Here is a 26036-nt window from a genome sequence, read left to right on the forward strand (position 1 = left end):
AAAAATATGAGTTGACGATAAGGCAATTAAGTTTCAAAGATGGCAATGTGGGCTCCCCCACCCACCTTCCTTTTTGTTTTTTTTTAATAAATATCTGTGTCCTTTTATACTGTCCTTTATACTGTGGCGTGATTTGGGGAGAATTTACCCTTTGAGAACAAAACATTGCAAAAAGAATTAACCTGTAGTGGTGCTATATCCAATGCACTGATTAAAATCTCTGGCTTTTTTGGGTGAATTTTTTTTTTATTTTTTTTTTTATGCAGGAGTAAAAAGAAAAGTTTGTCAGAGTAGCATATCTCTAAATAAGCTGGTTATGTACTTATTACAAAGTCAGCAATGCATCTGAAGGGAAAGCAGTGGAGAGGCTCTGAGAAAGTTATGTTGGCCGCACATAGACTGACCCAAAATAGGACTGATCCATCCATTTAGTGTTCAGGCTGAGCAACCAGATCATATTTGGGAATGTTAAAGTAGTGGACAGTCTGTAAACTCATCCACAGATTGGCAGTGTTCGTCATTTGCTCTGAAATGATCTGCCAAACTTTGACACACACAGACCAATTCCATCAGGTAGAAGCAGATAGAAATAAAACTGAAGCATCTGTTCACACGACTATATCCAAGATGTTTTACAGAAAATAAAGTCACTAATGTGGCTTAATCTATCTCCCCTATTTCACACTGTGCCCTCCGTGCTGCTTTTGATCCCCTTCATTTGTCTTCCTTTTTTCACATTGTGCCCTTCATACTGCTTTTGCTCCTCTTTCTGTGTTCCCTGTTTCACACTGTGCCCTCCATGCTGCTTTTGCTCCCCTTCATCTGTCTCCCCTGTTTCACACTGTGCCCTTCATACTGCTTTTGCTCCTCTTCACTTTCCTTTCTATTGCCTTCTGTCTTCTTATCTGTTTTTTTTTCTCTTCTCGTGGCTGCTCTTTGTGCGCTTCTCACTGCAAATGTCGGGTGCGATGATGTCACGTCAGGGCCGGATTAAGGGCTCACATTGGGGGCCTCACGGGGGAATGGAGACCCCCTTAGCTTAGGGGCCTCCATTCCCCCGTGAGGCCCCCAATGTGAGCCGCCCGCCGCCCCCAGTGAGGCCCCCCAAGTGCTTACCTGTCACTGCAGTCCTCCTTCCGCGGCGCGCTGTAAGCTCCTTACTAAGGAGATCTCCTCAATAAACAGATTACTGAGCGCCGGGGACGGATGACTGCAGTGAAAGTGCTCAGCAGCATTGATCGGGCTGGGATGCCCCGCCCCCAGCCCGATCAATAATGCTGCTGAGGACTTTGAAGGGCCTCCTGGATGCCCGAGGCCCCTGGGCTGTAGCCCAGTTAGACCTTGGGTCACGTCCATCCTTCAGTGATAAGGGAGAAGGCAGCGTTGGATAAATATTTTTTTCTTCTTCTTGGCCCTGGTGGGACCACCAAAAATATGCATTCGGGCCGCGAGTTTCACACGTCTGATCTAGACATTTCCTGAGTTGGTCTCTCTCTGAAGCATCTTGTAGCTACCAAAATGTAAAAAAAAGAAAGTTTTCAGGAACTTCTAAGTAGATAATGAGGAGGAGAATTTTAGAAACCTAAGTTATCTATCTCAAGTGACATGGCAATGATTTCCCACATTAGAAAACAAACACTCAATGAACTGAGGTTTTATGCAAATCTCCAGGGGAGGGACAAAAATGTCTCTTCCTGACAGAACTCAATGTGGGACACCAGGGCCCTCTTCCAAATCTAAATATTCTGTCCCCGTGCAGGGGAGTTTCGAGGAAGACAAAGGTAACAGTTAGAATGCCAGATCCCAATAATGCCACGTTGGTAGAAGAAGCTGTGTGTAGCTGAAAGGCAGCATGTTTTGTTCCTTGCATGACTTTTTTTTTTTTGCTTCTCAGGCGCCAGGAGCTCCGTGAGTTGAAATTAATGCAGAAAGAGGAGCACAGGAACCAAGCCCAACTGAATACAAAGCATTTGCTGCAGCAGGAGCAGATGATCCGTCGCTTTGATCAGGAAATGCATGTAAGTTAACACAGTCTCTGGGTAAAATAATTGTAGAACAAAATAATACTTAATGTTGCAAGATCATTCTAGAACTTCAAAAATGTTGTTGCTTAAACATTTCAACTCAAAGGTATTACATTTACTTTCTTGTTTGTAAAGGACAAAAAGAAACTAAATCTAAACTGCAAGTTGTAATATATATATATACAGTACATATATTACATTCATAATAAAATATGCAAAGGTTATTGTAGGGTCTAATAGCTAAAAATAAGATTGTTGTGACATTGAGGAATTTTTCTTACACACTTCTTTCATTAAGATCATTAAATGACACTGCAGTCATCCTATCTAATTGTCAATTGAGGACTAACAAGGCTATACCTTAACTCCTGTTACATCAGTACCTCAGATTATGGGAACTTTTACATATGTGTATTCATGTCACATCATGGTTTTTTATTTATATAGGAGCAGCTTGTGTTTTAGCTTTTAGTAGCATTTACAAGTGAACAGTGGACACTTGCTGTGGACATGGGCCATTGTCCACAAGTTGCTGTGGACAAGGTCAGCGCAGCACCAGTAGTCACACGCTAATTAAACTTGTTCCACACCGTAAAGCAGCAATGTTGACTTTTTTTTTTTTTTATCTAGTCAACTAGACAATATTTTTGAAGGGGTGGGGCTTAGGGATATCATGCCCACTTAAGAATACCTTATTTTAGACCAGCTTGAGTACAAACTGTGGATACTCGTAGTGCAAGTAAAATACTGTACTATGCATGTTATTACTGAGTGTTTAGTTTGCAGTATAGTCTTACATTTCCCTGTGGTCTTTGCACTTAAGGCGAAGAAAAAGTTCTATGACACGGAGCTTGAAATGCTGGAGCGTCAGCAAAAACAGCAGATTGAGCGTATGGAACAAGAGCACGCTGTACGCAGACGAGATGAGGCCAAGCGCATTCGTACTGAGCAAGAACGAGAACATACAAGGTTCCTTGAGCAGCTTAAGTCATGGAAAAAAGAGGTAAGCTGCCAGTCCTGACTGGGTAGATATGTACAGCTGACATTTTATTTTTTTCATCTCCTTACTAATACAACAATTTAAAGGGTCCCACATTTAAGAGAAGAAAAAACAAATCACACTGCTGATCTCTACATTTTTCCATTTGACTACTCCTTCAAGGAGAGCGCTAATTCTCTGATTGGACAGCACAGTAGAGAAAGGAAAGTTTCTATGACGTAATGCATTCTCTAACAGATCATTTATTTGTTTTATCAAATACATGTCATTAAAGGAGATTTCCACCTTTTAATAAAGTACTGTTACTTATCGTTTAAATGTTGTTTCATCTTCTAGAACTGGTTTCTTTAGTATTTCATATGCAGATTTCTTTAGGTCACTAACTGCTTTAGTGCTTGGGGGGTTGCAGTCCTCATTGGGGCAGAAGTAGTGCACAAGCTCTGTTGACAACGGAGCATTCTCATCTGACTAATGCGGAGGGCGGCGGCCTTCAGTCTCCACTAGTTTTGCTGCTGATATTGCCTCCCATGACAACCAGGAGATCCTGTGTTTATCAAGACAGCAAATTACAGCTATTGAAAGATGGCATAAACTGAAAAGTGAATTGTTTGTGTTAAAAAGGCTTTACACTAACTCATGATATACTGCCAGATCTTCAGTCACACTCTGTCCTGTCTACAGGTAAAGGCTGCTGTGGAGAAACTGCCAAGGCAGCAACGCAGAGAGAGTATGAAAGTGAAAATGGATGAATTTGCACAGACGAAGCAGACAACGGTAACTACAGAATTCTTCCTGTCATACTTGTGTGTGGTGAATAGCAAACTTTTTTTTCCGTGAGAAAGTAACTTGGAGTTGAGGTCGCAATGAGGTCTTTTGTCTTTGCAATGCTAGGAGTTAGGAAAGTGGGCCTTCTATGTCTATGATCTGCAGAATCATTTTTATTTTAAGTTGCTAGATCATACCTCTAGCAATTTAAGTGGGCCTTTTAAAGCATTTTAAAGGGGCTATTCCAAAGGAACAGAGGTGTTCCTGAAGTCATGTTTACAAAAAGTATCATTGAAAGGATACATTTATGAAGCCTCTTCGTCTTACCTTTCGATAACACTAGGCCTCTGTTCTTGAAGAACACAGGGCTTACAACCTGGCCCTGACAATCTGCCAAGTGCTCGATGGATTAGTTTCTTTGCTTCTTTTGTGTTCCCAGTAATGTGAGGAATGTAACGTTGAGATCTGCTGGACAGCTATAAGATGCAGGCTGTGCCTTATTTAACTTCACTAGATTAAACACTGGCTGTTTGCACACTGGTTGCACCCACCAGGAAGTTACTTACATAAATGTCCCTAGCTTTGCCAGGACTGGTTACTGCTTGTATTGCTTACTGTGCTGACCTCACAACATCATTGCCTTACATTTGCCTCTTGTGTTTGCTCACTGCAGGAGCAACAGTTCTTAAACAAGCAGAAGGAGGATATGTCCATGGCGATGAGCACCATCATCCTGGAGAACAAGAAGGAGATCTATAGCAAGGAGAAGGACTTTCTGAACAAGAAACAACAGCTTCTCCGAGGTAACCACATATGATGTAATCCACACAATTTATAGTTTATAGTCTATCTCCAACCCAATTTATATCATCCCAAATTATATTCCTTGGTCCATATATGTTTTTCAGCAATGTTGGTATGTGCTATATGCAATACTTTATTTTTGGATACCTTTAGACAGGCTGACTGCGGCGTTCTCCCTGCATTACCCTAATGTACTGTATGATAGCACATTATAATGCAGGAATATAAAGGCAGTGTGATGCATCAGATGGTCAAGTGTCTAACTACATTATGGTCTAACGATTCCAGTGTTTATTTTTGTCAGAATTCTGTGTTTATTATTCCTGGCTTATTTGTTTTCCTTTATGGGGGGGTGGGGGGGTTGAATACACACAATTAATTTGGTTTATCTTGTTGTTTTTATTTTAAGCAAGCCAAGTGAGCGAGCAGATCCCGGGGAAAGAGGGTGACAGGGTGTAAATGTTGGGCCAATTAATCTGTCTTTGTAATTTTTAACCTTTTCTCCTTTACCTCTCCCTCTCCATGGTGGATCTGCCTCTTCACCATGCTGCTTCCTATGCCCTATTGATATAGCTCTGCTGGTGTGGGCAGCGTGGTGACGTTCCTCTGGTGATCTACCTCTCACGCAGGCTCTTTCAAGCTTCACTGAGGAAGCTTTTTTTTTTCTTAACCAAAAACTCTATATCTGGGATTTAAAATCAAAAGCCCCATATTATTTCCACTAAGGTCTTGTTTATCTCCTTAGGTATTTTTAAATTGGTGGTTGGGGGGGGGGGGGGGGTTCTTAAAGTTCTACATAATTTGGTTTAAAACTGGAATTAAAACATGCCCATGGTCGATACTTACCTATATTCCCACTTATAAGTCCCTTTTACCCAAGCTATATATGTGCTACTGCTAAGTTTTCTGAACTGACTTGCACTGCTTAATTTCTGCAAACCCACTTCACACTCATTGAAACTGCCCCTAATTATGTGGATTTGTGGATCCATCTGAAAATGTGCATGGTGGAATGTCGTCACATGCTAGTAGAAAGCCACAAGAAAATACCTTGTGGCTTTTTCTTGAAGCCGATGGATCACACTGTCTGGCAGATATGTTATTTTAATTTTTTTTTTTTTTTTTTTACACATCGAAATTTTCTTTCTTCTAACAGACAGGGAAGCTTGCATTTGGGAATTGGAAGAGCGCCAACTGCAGGAGAGACACCAGCTGATGAAGCAACAACTGAAGGACCAATATTTCTTACAGCGTCATGAGCTACTAAGGAAGCATGACAAGGTATGGGACTAGCTCTGTACAAGACAGGTGGGACATGTCCTCTTGGGCAGTTGTTCGTGGGGAAAGTCTGCTGTGAAAGGTTGAACACAATGAATAGTGTCTTTTATTGCACACATTTCTATGGAATTTCCAGCATTCAATACAAGATGGTAAATGCTGACATTTTTAAGTTCTTCAATAGAACTCACAAGTATGTATTTAAGGTCAAGTTCATATAGGATGTGTATATTCGAAGGCAATATTACTAGGTAAGGTGTTTTCCCCACTGCAGGCTCAAATGTTCTACTCCAAGAGGTTTGCGTTTTGATTCCTAATTTCAAGGCAATATATATTTTTCTATGTTTATATTGAACCCCAATATCATACAAAATTGATTTGTTTTTTCCATAGAGGGTGTAATACTTTGGGTTTGATATGTATAGAAGTAAACCGTCTGCAAATGCAGTTAGCTTAATATTTTGTTTCCTTATCTATGCCATTGAAGTCATCCCATGATTGTATAAATCTAAGGAGACGATCCAAAGTGAAGTTAAACAACAGTGGAGGTAACAGACGTCCCGCTAGTCATAGGCTCCCATTTCATATCAGTAACGATTAGTGAGTTTGTTGAATTACAATATATACGTAACTAACACATGGAGCTTATGTAAACCCAAAATGTTCACTTTTCAAATATGTTTCGGTCATGATTCCATGAGATTTGATCAAAAGCTATTTCAACCTCAAGGCTTAAGATGACATTTTGAGGTTTTATTACCGAAGAAGTTGCAACTCCTCATTGCCATTTTATACCACTGGTATGAGCTCATGCGGCCTAGCAGCCATCATTAGGACAGGTCTGTTGTAATTAATGCCACAATTTTGTTTTGACTTGGGAATGATAATTTTATATAGGCTTTGTTAAAATTAGAGTATTATGTGTTCCTTGTAGATCTCTATCTTCCCAAAGTACATTTATTAGAAAGTAACAAAGTAATATCTTATAGGTCGTCTTCGGTGATGTCTTTATTTAATTTCACCCTCTGTTGGGTTGTGAGCTGTGGAAATGCAGCCTTTCTGAGTAGCTTGACTTAAAGGGTCATCCGTTGGAGTGGATGAGTACAGTGTCTTATAATGGTCTTGAAATTGTGCTAATGTCTCTGACTGAGAGGTATATGCTTTTCCTGTCAGAGGCTCTGTTTTGTAATGTTCTCTTTGCTTCTTGGTGATATGTGCTAAAAATTTTATGGATTTGTTAACCCATCTATAAAATGTTTTTTGGTTTTTTATTTGTCAATTACTGTCTGCTGTGTATCAGTGTGATCGTATCCATGTTGATGTGTGCCACCCTAGCAAAAAAGATCTGCAGTCATAATATAATCTATTCTGTAGGGGCAGCACTGTGGCTAAGTGGTTAGCGCTTCTGCCTTACAGCACTGAGGTCATGAGTTCTATTCCCGACCATGGCCTTATCTGTGTGGAGTTTGTATGTTCTCCCCGTGTTTGCGTGGGTTTCCTCCGGGTCCTCCGGTTTCGTACCACACTCCAAAAACATACTGGTAGGTTAATTGGCTACTATTAAAATTGAGCCTAGTCTCTCTCTCTGTGTGTGCTAGGGAATTTAGACTGTAAGCTCCAATGGGGCAGGGACTGATGTGAGTGAGTTCTCTGTACAGCGCTGCGGAATTAGTGGCGCTATATAAATAGATGATGATGATTCTGTACTAATGTATTGTGTACAGGTGAAGAGCCAACATTTTTGGAGGGTTCATTCTGTCCCTCTAAAATCTCTCAAGCTACGTTTATGTGCTTTTACTATAGGCTATGATGATATTTTCTTATCTCAATAATCCAAAAACGTTGCAATGAGCAGGCTTGGGTTTCTATTTAAACAATTTCTATTTGATACCAGTCTTTGTTTTTTCAATATGGATCATACATGAAGTGGATTGTGCTGGTAACATTCTTACAATTTCCACACTAAGAAGATCTGAAAGTAGCAATCTACGGTGGTTTTCAAGATAGTCTAATTTTGATGTAAACTTGTGAATGGTTTTTATCTTATTCAAGGTTATTTTACAGTGCTAATATAGTATCTTTAGAATCATGTGTTCTTGTTCTAATTCCATTATTCTTTTAGTTGTAGACGTGAAGTGAGAAATAATTGTACTGTATAATTAAAGTATTCTCTTATGGTTTTCTCTACAGTAACTAATGGCTCACTTGTTTGGGGTGAAGTGGACTAGAAATGTTCACATGTGGGGTCTGTGAAGGGAGGAACCTAACCTTCGAATGTGGTTTAAGGATAGTTTGCTTTGCCTTGCCCATATTATTTGTGTTAAGTTTTGCCCAGAAATTTAGCCATAGCCTAACGAACACAGTTAGAAAATGTTGGCAACCAGCCTCACATAAATAAGTGTAAGCTCACATTTGAATAGATAGGTATCATAAGACTGAGAAATGATTCTTCAATGTAACAACTGAAACTTGGGTGTGGCAGTAACGAGTGTGATTATTTAAATTGTACTGTACCAATTATACTAGGATTTTTTTCCTTTCTTCAATTCTCTTTTTTTGTTCAAAGGAATAAAATTGCAAGTATCTTGGATTGGAACCAGTATAATATTTACTAAAATTACCAACCTGTGTGTATTAATTTGTAAAATAGACCTAGATGTAGATAGAGAATTTGATGCTTTTAACCAATCAACAATATCAAATCAACCGGTTATGTTACCTTAAGGTGATGTAAGTATCAAGTATGGATCAACTAGTGTGTTGAACGGTTGCTCAGATTTTCTGGTACATTGAATTGCAGCAATCTGTCAAGTCTGAAACACAGATGTCCTAGTTAAGTTTCTCGGTTCTGCAATTGTATCTCCTTTTGTAGTAGAATTGTAGTCCCACTTCTTATTGCTATTGGTAATTTGTAATATTATAGTTCAGTGTTAAGCCTCTAAATTATGGAACAATTTAGTTTTCCCCTCGATGGTAGTCGCTCCTCATTTTATACAGGGGATGGATTTTAAAATCCTCTTTAGTAGACAGATTAGGGAAAATGGCTCATAGCTTATGTATATCAATAGGGTTTGGGGATGTTTGGCCCTTATGCCAGTTGAATATGTATGTGGGACTGGTGGGTTGGTCTTCGTGACCAGTTGCTATTTTGTTTGAGTGAAGCGATGCAAAATACAACCCACATTAATTTCTACACAGCACAGATCTAGGTAAGGGAAGCCTTTTCTGATCTTGGAGAAAAGGAAAATTATTGCTAATTATTTCGATTTAGTGTGATCATGGTTTACTGTGCAGGCTTGTTATGTTTGTGAAGGTTTGGTCTTTTTAAAGTAAGTTTGATGGCTGTGGATTAATAGCCAAGATAAAATATTCAATAAAATAAGAAATGTTCCGCCCCCAGAATCACCTGACTTTCTAAAGCAGTAATTGGAACCTGATACACAGGCAGCCCTCTAACCTTCAAAAGGGCTGGACATTGCCCTTAATCTCAGTAATACAATAAAACAATACATGTAATCAAGGAAAGAGACACTGAACCGTAATAACACATCAGCAGGATTTTTAAACAAATGTAGCTAACTATAACGGACAAATTTGACAATAAAGCAGAAAGAAGCCGAGGGCCGCAACTCAAGGCTTGAAGGGCCACTTCTTGCTCTTTACGGTTCTAAAAATTTAGATTTTAAATTTTATTTTTTAGACTACAACACTAAAAGTTTGCTAGTAAATGTTTCCAAGTGCAGCATTTTGTTTATCAAGGTGCATCCATACTTGGATTCCACTATAAGCCATTTAAATTAGCTGCTATAGCTATTTCACTGTTACTTATCTTGTCTTATTACGTACCACTTTTGACTGCATACATTTTGCTTTAAAGGAGATAAATATACCCTTTTTCTAGGAAAAAGAACAGATGCAGCGTTACAACCTGCGCATGATGGAGCAGCTGCGGTTACGGCAGCAGCAGGAAAAGGTCCGCATGCCAAAAGTCCAGAGAAGTGAAGGAAAGACCCGCATGGCCATGTACAAGAAGAGTCTTCACATCAGCTCAAGTACCAGTGCGGCTGAGCAGCGAGAGAAGATTAAGCAGGTAGATGGCACAGGTGGCACCAGAGATTGCCTAATGTTGTAAACTTCTGTAATACATTGTTAACAAATATAATCCAGCCCACAAACCAATATCTGTGAACTAAAGATACGTGATTTCATAGCAAATATTTTTATCATGTATCATTAATTTATGCATTTTTTATACTTTATTGACCCTGGGGGTTTTTTTTTGTTTTTGTTTAGTTTTTAAGTCAATTAGAACAATATGTTTTCTCTTTTCCTTTGCAGTTCTCTCAGCAGGAGGAGAAGAGGCAGAAAGCAGAGAGGGCACAGCAGCAGCTGAAACATGAATGTCACCAACAGGAGATGCAGGCTGAGTGTGACAGTAATGCAAGGGAGCTGCAGCAGCTTCAGGTAAATTGATCACAGCCAGGATACACAGATTTATATTTAATCTCTACGTAGTATGGGTGCATTAGACCTTACGTTGTGAAGCTCAGGCCTTGCATCTTAATGAATAAAGAAAAGGATGTATGAACTGACCAAAGCCACCATTTTTGCTCGGTATTAAGAGATTCTTAAAAAGAATTATAGTAGAGGGTTTATCAGAATTTTTATAAATGGATGTGTTTTGTACTTTTCTTAACAGTCAGTTTTGCAGTCTGCTAATATTACCACAATGACAGCCATTTTACCTAGGCTGGGGGATGTAGAAGGAAGGCGTTTATTTATTTTAGTCTGCGGAATAGCAGATAAATTGGCATTTTTGACAGTCATTTTATTAAAAATATATTTATTTTACTTGTACTGAGCATGAGAGAGAATAGTAGCAGAATAGTATCCTACATATTTATTTCCAGCAAATCCCTCTTAATGCATGTAATACACATAGTTTGTCAAATAGTATTGGCACCTTAAATGCCAAGATAATCTAAAATACAAGCTGTTATATGGTAGTAGCTCATAACATTCCCAAACAGATATGTAAAATGTTCAGGATTTTACCATAGCTGAAGATATTTAAGGTACAACTATGAATGTGAAAGGATATATATATTTTTTTAAGTCTGTTGTAGGATACTGCTGGACATTATCCAATCCCTGCATGAAAGTGTCTAATAAAACAAAAAGTGCAGTCTACAGCATAGGATATGTAAATAGTTACTATGTCAACGCCAGGTATTGGAAATAAGACACATGTTTTGTTAATTTTGACACTTTAATACTTGTTGCACCTGATCTGTTAGGAGTTGATCCTGGAATAGTTTTTACAGTGCTACCATGTGAAGACAGAAACGTAAAAATGTCTTCCAGTAGAGGGCACTGAAGGGCTAAAAAAACATAAAACTTAATATAAATAAATGATAATGATACCATTTATTGATATGCATTAAGATATTCATCCCATTAGTGTATTGGGCGAAATGTAAAAACAGACCGAATGAAAAGGTGCTGGTGTAATTGAATAAATTAAAAAAAAAAAAAATGTATAAGGGGATGAACAGTCTGTCAATTCTTCTTGATAGAGATTAATAGGAAACTTATGTTTACTTCCTTACTATTGTGACTGGCATCAGTATAAAATTTCAAAGATGTGTGTGAACAGTAAAAGTATTTGATATAGATATTATATATTTCAGTGTAATCTTATATTGAAGATTTTCCTATTAATCTCTCAAGAAGAATTGAGACTGTTCATCCCCTTAGTTTTTTTTTTTAAGTTTATTCACTTACACTAGCACCTCTTCCTTTGGTTTGTTTTTACATTTCGCCCAATACACTAATGGGATGAATATTTTTAATGCATATCAGTAAATATTGAACGTTTTTTTCTTGGCTCTTGAGTGCCCTCTATTGGAATAACTTTTATTTTCTGTCTCAATATTAGTTTTATATTCTGAGGTGCAAGATATAGTTGACAATCCATATTTAATAAATGAGATAGGGCTTTGTATTTAATTGCATTAGAACAGCAAGATTTTTGTTAGCGTGTAGAGCTACCCTGTGACAAGCCTCATGTTCCTGAGGTCCTTCAGCAATGTTCAGTAGCACATAATAGCCTCTTTCCATTTCTAACAGTAGAAGGTTGTTGGTTTCACTAGTCAGGACCAGGCAATCATGGGACCCCCTCAGTTCTGTCATTTGGACTCTTCTAAAACTGTAAGAAAGGACCCATAGCTCAGTGTTGGATATAACAGTTCTTTTTTAATGTAAAAATGTGAGCATAAATTTAAATGTGTTTTTTTACAATTAAACTGCATTATTAAATTGTACAAATAAGGTACATGAACCAATCATAAAGGAATTAAGTTTTTCAGACTTGAAATCTGAAAGGTTTGAGTTGTAAGTTGTCAAAGAATATACCACTGAATTCACCAAGGCATTGAAAATACTAGAAGTATTTACTGGGTTTACAGCCAACTTTGCCAACAGGCAAGTTAATACCCGGTACATATGTTCATTCAAATACACGAGGCAGCAACCTTACTGCAGGGAAGTATAATGTGTACTCAGAAATTCACCACTGAGCTTTGCTAAATGTATAATGGAAAGCAGCCTGAAATCCTGTCAATGAGGTATCTGTCCAATGTGCAGACGCTTTGCACGGGGGTTGGGGGAACCACTACCTCTACCTCCAGGGGCCCTGGAAGACTAGCAAACTGGCTGAGAGGAGAATACACAGAAAAGTACAGGGGAGAGATGAGCATATGGGCGTAACACAAGTTGGAGTGCAGTAAGTAGAGTACAGCACAGAGGTTAAGACATGGGTTACAGGAGGAGTGAAGGGGTTGACTTATATCAGGGGCAGGCAAACAACACATCAGAGGGGTTAATACAAGTGCAGAGGGGGAGAGAGGATGGTTCCATAGGGATATACAGCAAAGTAGTTAACAGACTTGTGGACAAGAGGACCTCCAATGGTAAATTTGTTAACATCAGACTTACTGACTCGTTTGTCACCTTTTCCAATTCATTTACTGGATATCCATGGTTACATAATATATGCTGCAATGAATTTATGAAATATAGGAGGTACAGACAGTGAGTAGGTTGTGGCAATAGCAGAGTAGGATTCACCAAGTGAAAGAATGTTGGGGTAGTAGGTACAAGACCCATAAGCAGGCAAGTGGTTGTGGGAAGAAAGAGTGATGAGGTATATTTAATAGGTCCTATAGGAGAGGTGTCACCTCCTCTTCCTGTTACATAGAGGAAGTGAGGGGCTTACTGTTGCAGGGAGGGATTATGAGTGTGTGCAGACCATAGAGTGTAAGTTGCTGGCTAACAGATAATTGCTGACTGGTGTGGATAGCCTGCAAAGTAATTCTAGAACTGTGTCTTTGTGTAATATGTGCGGTATCAGGGGGAAGGCCGTGTCCATGGGCCTGGTCTGGGAAATACACAGACAAGACATGGTTGTGGGCAGTCATTTATGTATCTGCTTCCCAATTTACCTTCATATTTTGCAAAATGTATAAACCACTCACCACTAGGTGCATTACTCATTATTTTGGGCTTTTCATGCTATTCAGCCTTAGATGGCCAACCACATGGGGGTGACTTTGGGCCTCTTCCTTGTCCCTTCTTCCCCCATATTAAAAATAAAATGTCTGGTACTACTATACTCCAAAAATACTTTGACCACCTGGACATATTCAATAGAGCCGGAATGCTATACAGAGCCTTTGTAATATGCTACAAGTTATTAAACCTTCGCTACTATGCCAATGGTGACATTTATTTCCTATTCATCATGTGGGTTTATTATAATCACTTTTATTGTGCAACTACATTTTGAGGTCAAAGTCCATTAAATAGGTCTTATGGTGAAGCCGAACCTAAACTTGGTGAAGCTTTAGAAATGTGTAACTGTAGTCTGAAGGTGTTTTGTGTGTGGTTTTTTTTTTTTTTATTCATTATATAAAACATAAATGGTATTTATAAACCACCATGAGATCCTTATTTGAGTCACTCCATACATTACTAGTCCTCAGTGATGACATACATTTCACAAAGATACTTCATATTTATTTATGCAATTCTTCTAGCTCTTCTGCTTTATTCCTCGCTTTGTCAAATGGAACTCTGACATTACACTGATCACAATAGACACTGCAAAACTCCTTCACCTTGCTTGCCTCGTGCAGAGTCCTCTCATAGCTGTGTTACAAGTGGAAACCTTTCTGTTTGCTCATTTAAAACATTTTAAAATACATTGTTAAACTAAATACAATGCAATAGTAATTAAAATACCAAAATGTTTTATCATAAAATGATTGCGTGTGTATATTTTAAGGAGTAATGTACCTCATTACAACAAAACATATGGTTAGTAGTAGTCAACTTGGAATTCAGTGATTTTAAACATCTTTATATGTCTTGTAGGGGTTGCATTATCCCATATATACCCAAACTCATGATTCCAGAATACAGCTTAGGAACACCACTAAGTAACCTAATTGTATTGATTCTATACAATTTGTCTATCTGAGTGTCTATTGCTGTTATGTGGCTTGTTATAAAGTTTTTGTGTTTTGTTTGTTTTTTTGCTTCGTTTTTTTTTCCCTGTTGACCCACTTTTGACCCTTCTCTATTATCCACGGTTTTGTTTCTAGAATGAGAAGTGTCACCTTCTCGTAGAACATGAGACCCAGAAACTGAAGGTACTGGATGAGGGCCACATACACCTGCTGAGAGAATGGAGAGAGAAGTTAAGGCCTCGCAAGAAGGTGAGAATACATACTTATGAAGAATAAAATGTGTCATGTTGGCAGTCGCATGGTTAAGGATCGGGTTTTAGATGGGAATGTTGACTTCTTTTAACTTTTTCAACCCGAAGAGCTCCTGCCACCTATATTTAGTGTGCCGAGATTATATTCAAGAGAATGGAACCGATCTGTTCACAAAGGACCAGTACCTCATGAATATTGGTCATGAATCGTGTCAGTAATGTCATTGGTTCTTGGTGAAACGCTAGCTGTTTTTTTTTTTTAAATCCTCCTTTGATACTAGTAGAATTCATAAAGGAATACAAAAATGATATCTGGATTGAATTGATGGCATTCTGTGTATTGGGTTTCGCCATTAGGAATTCAAAAATTATAAGTAAGAACAGAAAGTCCTTTTTTATAAAGTTTTATGTTTGTTTGTTTTTAAGAGAAAAATGCATGTTCTTTAAGTAGTATATTGGGATTAATATAATTTATTTAATTTGGGTTTTTAAAAGAAAAATGAGCAAAGATGAGAGTGTAACTTATACATTTTATCTGTAACCCTGTAAGAGGAGATTTTTTTTTTCTTTTAACACAAAAGGGATGCCATAATATTGGCTTAAATGACAATGACATCTAAGCCAATGTTAATACCCGTTTCTACACTAGGGCAGGATCCAGAGAGCTTATTTGATTCTTACTAGACCCAGGGGCTCTCCATTCTCTATAAAAAAAAAAACAAAAAAAAAAACCCTGGTTATGACCTCATCAAGGTTTCCTTGGGGGAAGGGGAATGAATGCTGTAAAGGAGTGATTTATGGCGAGGACCACTTGTATTGGTTTCTGGTCTTCACACAGCAAGTGGTGTGTCAGCCCTGTTCCAGGTGATGTGCTGTTATAAACACTTCCTGAAGTACAGGATGTAACTTCAGCCCCTGGTGTGAAGGTACAGTACTTCAGAGCATACACTTACACACTAGTATGTAAAGGGGTCACATGTTTGTTATGCTTGATTATGTAAAATTAGTTTGACTTCTTGTATATGCAGAAAAATGACGTTTATATTACCACAGGCTCTGGAGGATGATCTGGAACAGAAGAAGCAGGAACAGGAAATGTTCTTCCGGATGAGTGATGAGGTAGGAGGATACCTTGGATCAGCCCAGAAACCAGCCAAGTTCTATACCTACAGTTCCGCTGAGGCTTCATAAACTTCTTGCGACCAGAAGAGAAACGTGCAGACTTTGATGCTCACCTGTGGATGAAGCAGGGCAATTTTCTTACATCTTCACCAATTGACTGTTGGCACATCAAGGGAGAGATAAAAAGGATATAGGCATAAATTGCCTCCAGATTGTGTGGGAAAAGTAGTACTGTAGATGGAACATCATACAGATTGGGGAAAGCCTAGAGTCCAGTATTCATGACCTGCTTTTTTTTTTTTAATATATATATATATATATATATATATATATATATATATATATATATATATATATATATATATAATAAATGAACTGGGGTCTTTATTTGTGCCTTAGGGAGGAGCATTTATACAAATTAGAATGTCAGTTACATCATACCAAGCAGTGAGACCAGTTACAGACCGTTACACAACATAGTGTACTTATATTCCCATGGGCCGCCAATGCTTTGTCACGTTTACCTGCATAGTCTTTGTTTAGAATATAAATAGGACATAAGTTAGTATACAGTTTAGCTTGCCTAAGATTGTCTCCCTATTGTCCATTATGTACCCCCATGTGTTTTTGCACCTCTATATGTACAACTGTGCAGTGTGCTACAGTGTTGTCCTGCGATCCCTTCATCCTTTGGACGTACAACACTTTCCCTCTGTAAAGCAATTCCCAGGTTTGTCTGGCCATGTAACATGCCACAGTCCTTGACATGTGTGGCCAAGGGCTTATTTCACAACCGACTCAGCCCACACATTGCTTGGGTAAGTTGGTCTTTTGAGTGCATATGCATGGGTTGAGATTTTCAGTAAATTAATAAGAAAATTCAGACAGATTTTCTTATTTCAACAGGTCTTTATGAACAACTTATATTTTAGTAAGTTTAAGCATTTTTATTTTTTTTGTCAGGCCACAACACAACATATATTGATGAGTAAAGACTACATAGCTAAGAAGAAAAAAAAAATCAAACTATAGTTTGACAAGGGAGCAAGTGAAGATAATATTTGGCTAACTAATTTAATATATAAAGAATGTTAGGGTTTAATATATTTAACAGCTTTTTGACTTGAAGTTATTTAGTGCACTTATTGTATTACAGAGAAGTAGTGGACTGCTGGCCAGTCTTAGTGAGGGACAAATGTAATGATTGAGCTGGCCCCTTGGCTGAATGAGACAATAGATTGGTATGTAGCCTTTTTTTTTTACTTTGAGGGCAAAACAAAGAGCTAAATGGTTAATAATGCCCTGCCTCATAATTTTGCTTTCTATTGATCTTTCAATGTTGGTTATATTTTGCAATGTGGGAGGGGAGGGGGTGCATCTATTTGTTCTGATGTATCAGAACAGTTCATGTAGACAAAATGTTTCTGTTTCCTCACATGGCGACTAACTATTTGTAGCTGGAAACAGGTTAAAGTTGCATCTTCATTACATTACTAACCTTATGCAGCAGTATCACTTTAGCCTCCTAATTGTTGCTAACTTCTGGAATCCAGCTTTCCAGCACAATACCATTGCATAATAATTGGTAAGATAGAATTACATATGTTGTTAAAATGTTTTCCTCCCTACTACAGCATTTTCATTTGACAGGATAAAGTCCTGTGGAAGGTGTATACACCGATATATACATAAGAATCATGCACTGTAAAATGTAAATAAGATTCTAATAAAGTAACAAGAGTATACATTTAATTGTTGACTTCAGTTTCAATTTTGTGCACAGTTCAAAACTTTGGCTAGGGTGTATCAGTAGTGGAAGTGCCTAATGCCAGAGTGTTACTAGATTCTAGTAAATGTACAGGCTGCATTTTCATAATTGTCGACCAAAGACACAAGGTAGCTGCCTTCACTGGGTGTATGGGGTATTGTTGAAGAGAAAAGAAGGGGCAAGTTGCTCAAACTGTCAAAATGCCGATGAGAGGGGCTCACAACAAATTCCTAAATACCCCATCTTACCTAAAAAACAAAAATCCGGAAACAACATCCACGTGCCTTAAGTTGCCAGCGGGCTGAAAAGTCAAAACGTAAATCTGCCTCTAAAAGAACAAAAAGCATATGTTTTAGTAGCATACACACATGCAAAGTCAGATGTGAGCCATGCGCTATCTATCCAATTATCCTTTTTCAAAGTGTGTCGCTGGATTTGTAGTGTGTTTTCCCCCTGTCGATTTTTTTTACCAATTATAAATTAAACATCCTGCCTTTTTATCTCCTTGGTATCATTGATTGGGTAAGTCTGCAGCAGTGGTGTTTCTGAGCCTCCCATTGGATGAATTTAATACCTGGTTGGGTACTGGGATGTACTTCCTGGTATGTTTTGGTCTCCATTTAATTTTTATATATGTGACCAAATGATGGTACTCTTTGCTTATAGTGGAAGCATCTCAGACATGGTGAATACAAATGCATGCAACTAAGACTACTGCTTTTATTTTTAAAACTGGCTAATGTTTGCTGAGTGCAAGAGGATCTTTTCTGCTTTTATATTTATTTTTGACACTGTAGAATATACTACTTTATATAAAGGCAATGATCTACCACTAAATAGGGAATTATACTGCTCTCATTGTGCAAAGGGTGGAGGATTGCATGTAATTCCTTGCAATTTTTTTTATTTTTGCTTTAACATTTCTAATCTTCCACCACTTGGTGGTGTAACAGGGTCAACATAAGGTCTGAAAGGCAATGCTGGTTACTGAAAGGCACCCTTCCTTACATTACTGCTACTACTGGAGAATACAGTCTAATATACAAGATGTTTGGAATGTGCATCTTCTGTGAACTGGGTGTGTTATTTAGTGGGGTCATAATGTTTCACAAGGCAAAACCTCATCCATAGCAAAATATGCTCCACTAACCTTGTCTGGCTTTTAGATGCCTATTTAACCCGTATAAGAACAGTTCATCTTTGTACTCAATCCCTGTGATCTTAGCACAAATCAAAATGACTTACTTCTCTGTTGGCCTTTCACACAGTCTCCTATTGTGAGACAAAAGTTCCAATGTTTTTAAAGTGATATCAACCTTTAACAACATTTCACTAATTCTGAAAGGTACTTGGTGTAAGCTGTATATTCTATTTTTTAAACTGTACTGTAGTTTGCAAACTCAGATGAACAAATAACAATTGGCAATCTACTAAATCATCCATTATTTCTAAGGCTGGTTTAATGCTTTAATAAAATCCTTTTTTTTTCTGTATTTTTTAAAATTATATTTTTACAAGGTTGAACAAATACAAGTAAAAGTGAGATAGTATAAGAAATAGGATAAAACATGAATCAAAGCATAACATATAAATGGGTACAATAAACGTATCAAGGTTGATTTTGTACCACTAAAGTAGGTAGCACTGTCTCCTAGGGTTTTTTTTCCATCATTTTATGGGGAAAGGTAAGAATAGGGAGAAAAGGGAGAGGCATTCAATGAGTATCGAGAGGGAAACTAAATGCATGGATAAGATCAAGGGCAGTGGTTCCCAAACTGTGCGCCGCGACTCCTTTGGGTGCTGCAGTGTTCTCACAGGGGTGCCGCGACCAGGACTGGTGGTAAGCAAGGCGGGCAGGGCCGGATTAACCCTAGGGCTAACTGGGCTACAGCCCAGGGGCCTCGGGCATCCAGGGGGCCCTTGAAACTGCTCAGCAGCAGTATTGATCGGTAGGGGGCGCCCCCGGCGCGATCAGTTTCACTGCGGTCCTTCCCCGGAGCGATGTAGTCTCCTTACTGAGGAAATCTCGTAAGTCTCACTCTCACAAGATCTCAGTAAAGAGGATACAGCGCGCTGGAGAAGGAGGTAAGTGGCGGGGGGGAGGGGGCTCTCGGATCACGGGGGGGGGCCCTCACGGGGGAATGGAGGCCCCCTTAGCCCAGGGGCCTCCATTCCCTTAATCCGGCCCTGAAGGCGGGGGAGTATTTGCTAAGTATTTTGGCTTGGGGGTGCCTTGAAAAAATTATGGAGACCCTAAGAGTGCCTCGAACTGAGAAAGTTTGGGATCCACTGAGCTAGGGGATAAATGGTAGACGTATATATATTTAGCCCCAGATTTTGCAGAGTTGTTGAGTGGCCTCATGTATTCCATACGGTAATCATACCATATTCTGGTAATCACTGCTGCAAAAGAGGGAGGAGCAACAGATGTCCAAATCGCCGCAAACTGGCAGGTTTGTGATTTCCAGAGGAAGCGAGTAGTACTTAGTCTTCCTCTGTGACCTCCAACTCCTGCCTGAGTATTTGAAAGTTTGTATGGAAGACCAATAATTAGATTGTTTGGGACAAGACCTATACGATACTTTTTAAAGAGAATTAAATGTATGAATTTGCTCTTGTCTACCACTGGCACTGGGGTTTAAATGTTAGTATTCATTCTACACTATAATACTTTAAATCAACCCCCACCTTAAAAAAAAAAAAGACAAATAATACTACACAGTAGGGGAGTAGAGTTATATAGAGATATATATATATATATTATATATAATGTATGTATGTGAGAGAGATATAGAATGATGTATGTGTGTGTGTGTGTGTATATATGTGTATGTATATATAATATTACTGTGTGCAATATCATGGTATCATACCTGTTGGCATTTATTACATGCATTATTGCTAGTGTCTCAATACCCACTCCCACTGTTATCTTGAGGTAGCTTTATTTTTTTGCTTTGTGGTTTTCTGAGACCGTAATGTTCTATTTTGTTCTTTACCACACGTAAATGCATCAGGAAAACAGACCATTTACTTCTGCTCTGAGCTATTTATATATTCTATTTCTGAATGTCCACATTACTCTGTATATTTGTATGTCGGACCTTTAAAAAGTTAAGCGTACTTCAGTTTTCTGTCTTTAGTTAACTTCTTTCTTTTTTTTTTTTTTTTTTTTTGGTCATTTGAATCTGCAAAGAAAAAAAATCTATTACAGAACTGATTAATACTTTTTGGCTTCTCATATTTTAATATTTCTTTCGATAGAAAACCAGTGTGGGCAAATCCACATGCATACAGTTACAGCTAAACCTGATCCACTCCTCTTTCCTATAACTGCCCTGTCTAACGCTGATCTATTTTACTGTACAACAGCCCACTGAACCTCTGAATTGCACAATGCAGCACCAGTCACCCCTTACGTTCTCTTGTAGTCCTAACTTCAACCATGGAACATCAAACCGGCCCGCAACTTGCACTGCTGAGCTCCACTGGAGGAAATCTCCAACGCTGAGCTCCTTCACTATAAATTATTTTGTCTAACCCTTCACTGCCCTTTCACTTCTCTAATATCCACCCAGTCGTCCAACCTTCTACGCCTTTTTGCAATATTCAACACACTCTGCCCACCTCCACCACTTTCCCTTCCTCCTAACAGCTCATAACTTAAATATTTCAGCTAGACCTCTCATCCCACCCATCTTCTGCTGCACTCTTTAATCTACCCTCCATTTATTCTAACCTGTAAATGGAATCTCTGCACTCCATGTATCATTCCACAACTGCCCCCGAAATCATATTCCTTCTAAACTGCTCACTCCAAATAGGCTTTCTTCCCATAACATTTCAGACATTGCACAAGAGTCATCAGTGATCTAATTACAGCAAAGTTTATTGTTCACTTCCCCATACATATCTTTGCTGCTTTTCACAAAAAATGATTACCATCTTCTCCTGTACATCCTTCACTCCATTGGCCTTTGTGACACCGTTCATTAATACTTCCTAAATGTAATGTCAAGGCTGATGTTACTCTGTCATGGGTCCATATCTGCTGCATCACTCTGTAAATCCATACTGTATTCTCCAAAATCCAATTCAAATTGCTCAACCCCACAAACAAAGCCCTCAACATCACTCCTTCATAGATCGTAACTCATATCTCAAAATACTCTCTATCATGCCCTCTTAGACCTGCCTCTGACTTGCGCATCACGCTCCTCTCTGAACCGTAAGATTTTTTTCTTTTGTTTCATTTCTTTTTTGAAGACTTATTAAAAAAAAAAATTGAAAATGAAGACTTAGAATAAAAACAAAATGTGCCTCCACAAAGTATTCGTTTATATGTGGGTGCAACCAGGATATTGTAGGTGTGACAGGATGGGACCACCTATGCCACCATGTCTGTTGCTGGGAACCGACTGGGCTTTGCCACCGTTCCCTTTCGTTATCCCAACTGCGCCCTCTAACCGCAGTAGGAGGGGCTTACAAATGCTGCCACCAGTGGACTCCTTACCGACATCCAGTACCAGGTTGCTTCTGGGTAACTGACGCTGCGAGTGTATCCCGTCCGCTACCTTTTCCTCAGTTATGGAGGACATAGCTACAGCCTCTAGATACCGGGTAGTGTAGTTCACCTACTATGTTCACAGCCACTCGCTGAAAGGGTTCCTAAATTATTGGCAAGGACCTGAGGGGAGCACGAGCGCTGGGGCACCCGAGACACTGACACACATTACAGGACTTATAGTAGGCCCGGACCTCATCCGACATTCCAGGCCAGAAAAAGTTCTGTTAGGCGCTTCAGTATATGGTCTCTTCTCTGGTGTCCCGCCATAGGGATTTCATGGGCACCTGACATTAGTTGCATGCAAAAGCCCCATGGTACCACCAGTTGAACTTTTTCCCGGACTGGTCTATCCCCTGCTAACTTCCTAGCTACACAGTACAACAACCCTTTATGCCAGGTCACACTCCCCACCTCCATGGCTGGAACGCTGCCGCTGAGCTGCCCTGAACTCTTCCCTCTGGCCCGCACTATCGTCTAAGTCAGGATACGCTGCAGGGGGGTCTAGGTTGGGGTTACTCGGATCAGTCAAAGGGGGGGGGGGTCACTGTGGTCTGCTATACTCACCACTGGAGCTGGCATACTTCTAGGGACAGGAGCATCACAGGTCACCCCCACAAGATCAGGTAGGCAAGAGACAACATCATCTGCGTTGCTAGGGGATGTAGTCTTTCCAGAGATAGTAGATGTGGTATTTTCCTCTGGGCTGGCTGATGCTGTGGTTGCTGGTGAATGCTGTTGTCTAGCAGCTGTGATTTTTTACTCTGGGCTGGGTTGTGCAGGTGTAGATCCTGAAGACTTTAATTTAGCAGCTTGGCTCTGGGTAATAGAGTTGAGAAATGCGGTCACAATGCTACCCCCAACATCATTGCCCAATATCACATCCGTTGGGAGACCATCCATAACGGCAATATCTCGCAACTCCTGGCCATCTCCCCAGTCTTGATACAGCCTTGTGACAGTCACTTTCTTCTCCAGTGCATTTGCCACAGTAACTTTGGCAGTGCGCCCCTGAAATACTGCAACAGGATCAATAAGATGGGGACTCACAACAATAATTGAGGACCTGAGTCTCTCGGTCCTTCACCCTGCAGGGGTCCCACTTGGACCGGCTGCAGGTTCCTCCACATGTTTTTTGGGGGTCTTTTGGACAAACAAGTGACTCCACTGAGTGAACTTCAGACACGCCACACTCTGTTGGGTTGGCAGGGGTGGAAACAGTCTCTACTGGCTCACCTTTGCCAGTTAAGCAAGTCAGCCGGGCCCCAGGACTCGAATTAGGGGCACAAGTTTGGGGTTCTGGGGCTGTGGGACAGTCCATCCTTAAATGACCGGTTTTCCCGCAGTTGTAGCACTTCTTCTCCAGCCTGGGCTCTGGTGGTCTCTGATAAATCCAAGGGACAGGACAGGAAGGGGCAGTGGCTGGTGAATTGTACCCGAAAAGTTAGGTGCTTGCTTTTGGGAGTTTTGGCGGTGAGTAGAAGAGGGGTGTTCCCCTGATTGTAAAGTACTTTGGTGTTGGCTGTTAACCTGGTGCTTTTGCCAGTGTGGCCTCACTGCCATATACTGATCCGACAGCTGGGCAGCTGCTTCGAGTGCCTGGTTTCCTATCCAGCACCCATTCTATCATCTCCAGTGCGCATCGGTGGTAAAATTGTTCTCGGCACATCAAATCTATTACCTCCTCCACGGTCTGGACACCTGCTACGCGCACCCACTTCCTGGCAGACTTCCACAGCAGATTGGCAAACTCCTCATGATGACCTGTACCCGCTCAGCTGCAGTCGCATTGTCCCCTAAGGCTGCCAGATGGATCTGCGCTCATCATAGGACAGAGGGGCTGGTGTGCAGGTATAGTCTGTTGTGTAGAGGTTGTTGCTGTCTGGGGGTCTGGTTCACCTCATTCCCGGTCGTCAACTGGGACGCTGCCTTAACCATTGCCATCAGTTTCCGCCACTTGTGTACAATGCTGTTGGTGCCATTCCCTCAGCACCTCTCTCATGTCCACCCTGTTTGGCAAATGGCTGATGTCAATGCCCTTGGCATTGCACAGAGTCTTGAGGTCCACTCTGGACACGTTGGATTAATCAGTCCATAAGACCTTTTTCCAGTCTTCAGTAGTTCATTAGTTGGCTTTCTTACTGCCACTCTACCTGTCATACCTGCAGCTTGAAGTCTTCTCTTCAAAGTTAACACAGAGACTTGCTGCACTTGAGGCTGTTGTCCTGTAAGCCACTTATCACGCAAGCTGTTGACTCTCAGAAACTTGTCTTCTGATTCCTTTGTGGCTTTGGGTCTGCCAGACCTCTTCCTGTCAGTTTCCCCAGTTTCTAAGTGGTTTTTGATGGTGTAGGAAACTGTACTCACTGACTCTATGGCTTTCTGTGAAACATCTCTCTAAGGGGTGTAATTAGTGGTGGGATTTAGGCGGTTCACACCAGTTCAGCAGAACAAATACCTAATTTTGAGGTGAGTTCGGCAAACCGGTTGCTCCAGAATCCACCCTCTTCATTGGTGGGGGGAGCAGGGTACTTTAAAAAAATAAATAAATAAATACTCACCTGTTTGCAGTGTCTGCACTCCTCCTCCCTGCGCCATCCGCACTGAATGTCAGGCGTGACGTCATCACACCCGACATTCAGTGAGGAGCAGCGCAGAGAGGAGACGAGAAGAAAGAAGCCGATAGAAAAGGTAAGTGAAGGAATGGAAGCAAAGGGGAGCCTAAGCAGCATGGCACAGTGTGAAGGGGGAGCCTAAGCAGCATGGCACAGTGTGAAGGGGGAGTATAAGCAGCATGGCACAGTGTGAAGGGGGAGCATAAGCAGCATGGCACAGTGTGATGAAGAGTGGCATTAAATATTAAACTACCATTCAGTATATCTTTTTGTATACTTAAAACGGTCAATAATTGTTAATTTATTTGAATCCCACCGCTGGGTGTAATGGTCTGTCTGCCTTTTTCTTGCAATTCTGATAGCAATATACTATTTACTGCAGCACAATATTGTCGAAACAATACTTCAGAGGGTGTAACAACTGTCTGTTCCAACACTGATTTTCTATAGATAGGGAGTTTGTAATCACGTAATCAACAAAGGTTGGGACACCTGTAGGAATTGTTTGCATCAATTATCAAGGCTTAATGTTCTTCCATTGCTACAGAACATCGATAAGTTGTTAACCCATTCCTTGTTCCCCGTAAAAGGCCTTCATGTATAGCTCTGAATTTTACATTCTTTCAGTTTTTGCTAACCTAAACTTTTTTTTTAAACATCTAGCAGTTTATTGCTTACCTTTGTACCATTTCAGGTTATTGCTTAAATTTAAATAGGAATTTAAAAAATGTGGACATTCTAAAACTTACCAAGCTACCCCAGAAGATGGCGCTGCTGCATATAAATAAGTTTAAGGAAAGTTATTCAACTGCTAGCATGTATGAACTAAGTGATCCCCTTGGCAAGCGGCTTTAAAATGTGGCTCCATAGTAAGTGGCAATAGAGCCAATGCCTTCAAAATAGAGATGAGCGCACTCGGATTTATGAAATCCGAGCCCACCCGAACGTTGCCGATCCGAGTCGGATCCGAGACAGATCCGGGTATTGGCACCAAATTCAAATCTGAAACTGAGGCTCTGACTCATAATCCCGTTGTCGGATCTCGCGATACTCGGATCCTATAAATTCCCTGCTAGTCGCCGCCATCTTCACTCGGGCATTGATCAGGGTAGTGGGAGGGTGTGTTAGGTGGTCCTCTGTCCTGGTAGATCTCGTGCTGTGCTGTGCTGTGCTGTGCTGTGCTGTGCTGTGCTGTGCTGTGCTGTGCTGTGCTCTGCTCAGTCCAGTGGTGCTGTGTCCTGTGCTCTGTCCTTCTGAGGTCAGTGGTGCTGCTGGGTCCTGTGCTGTGTCCTGTTCAGTCCAGTGGTGCTGTGTCCT

General features: G+C 40.2%; 1 protein-coding gene across 1 annotated transcript in view; it reads left to right on the top strand.

Moving 5' to 3' along the window:
• Positions 1–17524, top strand: part of STK10 (serine/threonine kinase 10) — a 98529-nt gene extending 81005 nt beyond the window's left edge. The window contains exons 11-19 of the mRNA XM_075209625.1: positions 1895–2018; positions 2848–3027; positions 3706–3798; positions 4463–4592; positions 5750–5874; positions 9773–9961; positions 10210–10335; positions 14535–14648; positions 15704–17524. Of these exons, the coding sequence (XP_075065726.1) occupies positions 1895–2018; positions 2848–3027; positions 3706–3798; positions 4463–4592; positions 5750–5874; positions 9773–9961; positions 10210–10335; positions 14535–14648; positions 15704–15841 (1219 nt within the window). The 3' untranslated portion in view covers positions 15842–17524. The remainder of the gene's footprint in view (positions 1–1894; positions 2019–2847; positions 3028–3705; positions 3799–4462; positions 4593–5749; positions 5875–9772; positions 9962–10209; positions 10336–14534; positions 14649–15703) is intronic.
• Positions 17525–26036: the final 8512 nt, after the last annotated feature.

Source organism: Mixophyes fleayi, chromosome 4 (assembly GCF_038048845.1).
Source record: "Mixophyes fleayi isolate aMixFle1 chromosome 4, aMixFle1.hap1, whole genome shotgun sequence".
Taxonomy (NCBI): domain Eukaryota; kingdom Metazoa; phylum Chordata; class Amphibia; order Anura; family Limnodynastidae; genus Mixophyes; species Mixophyes fleayi.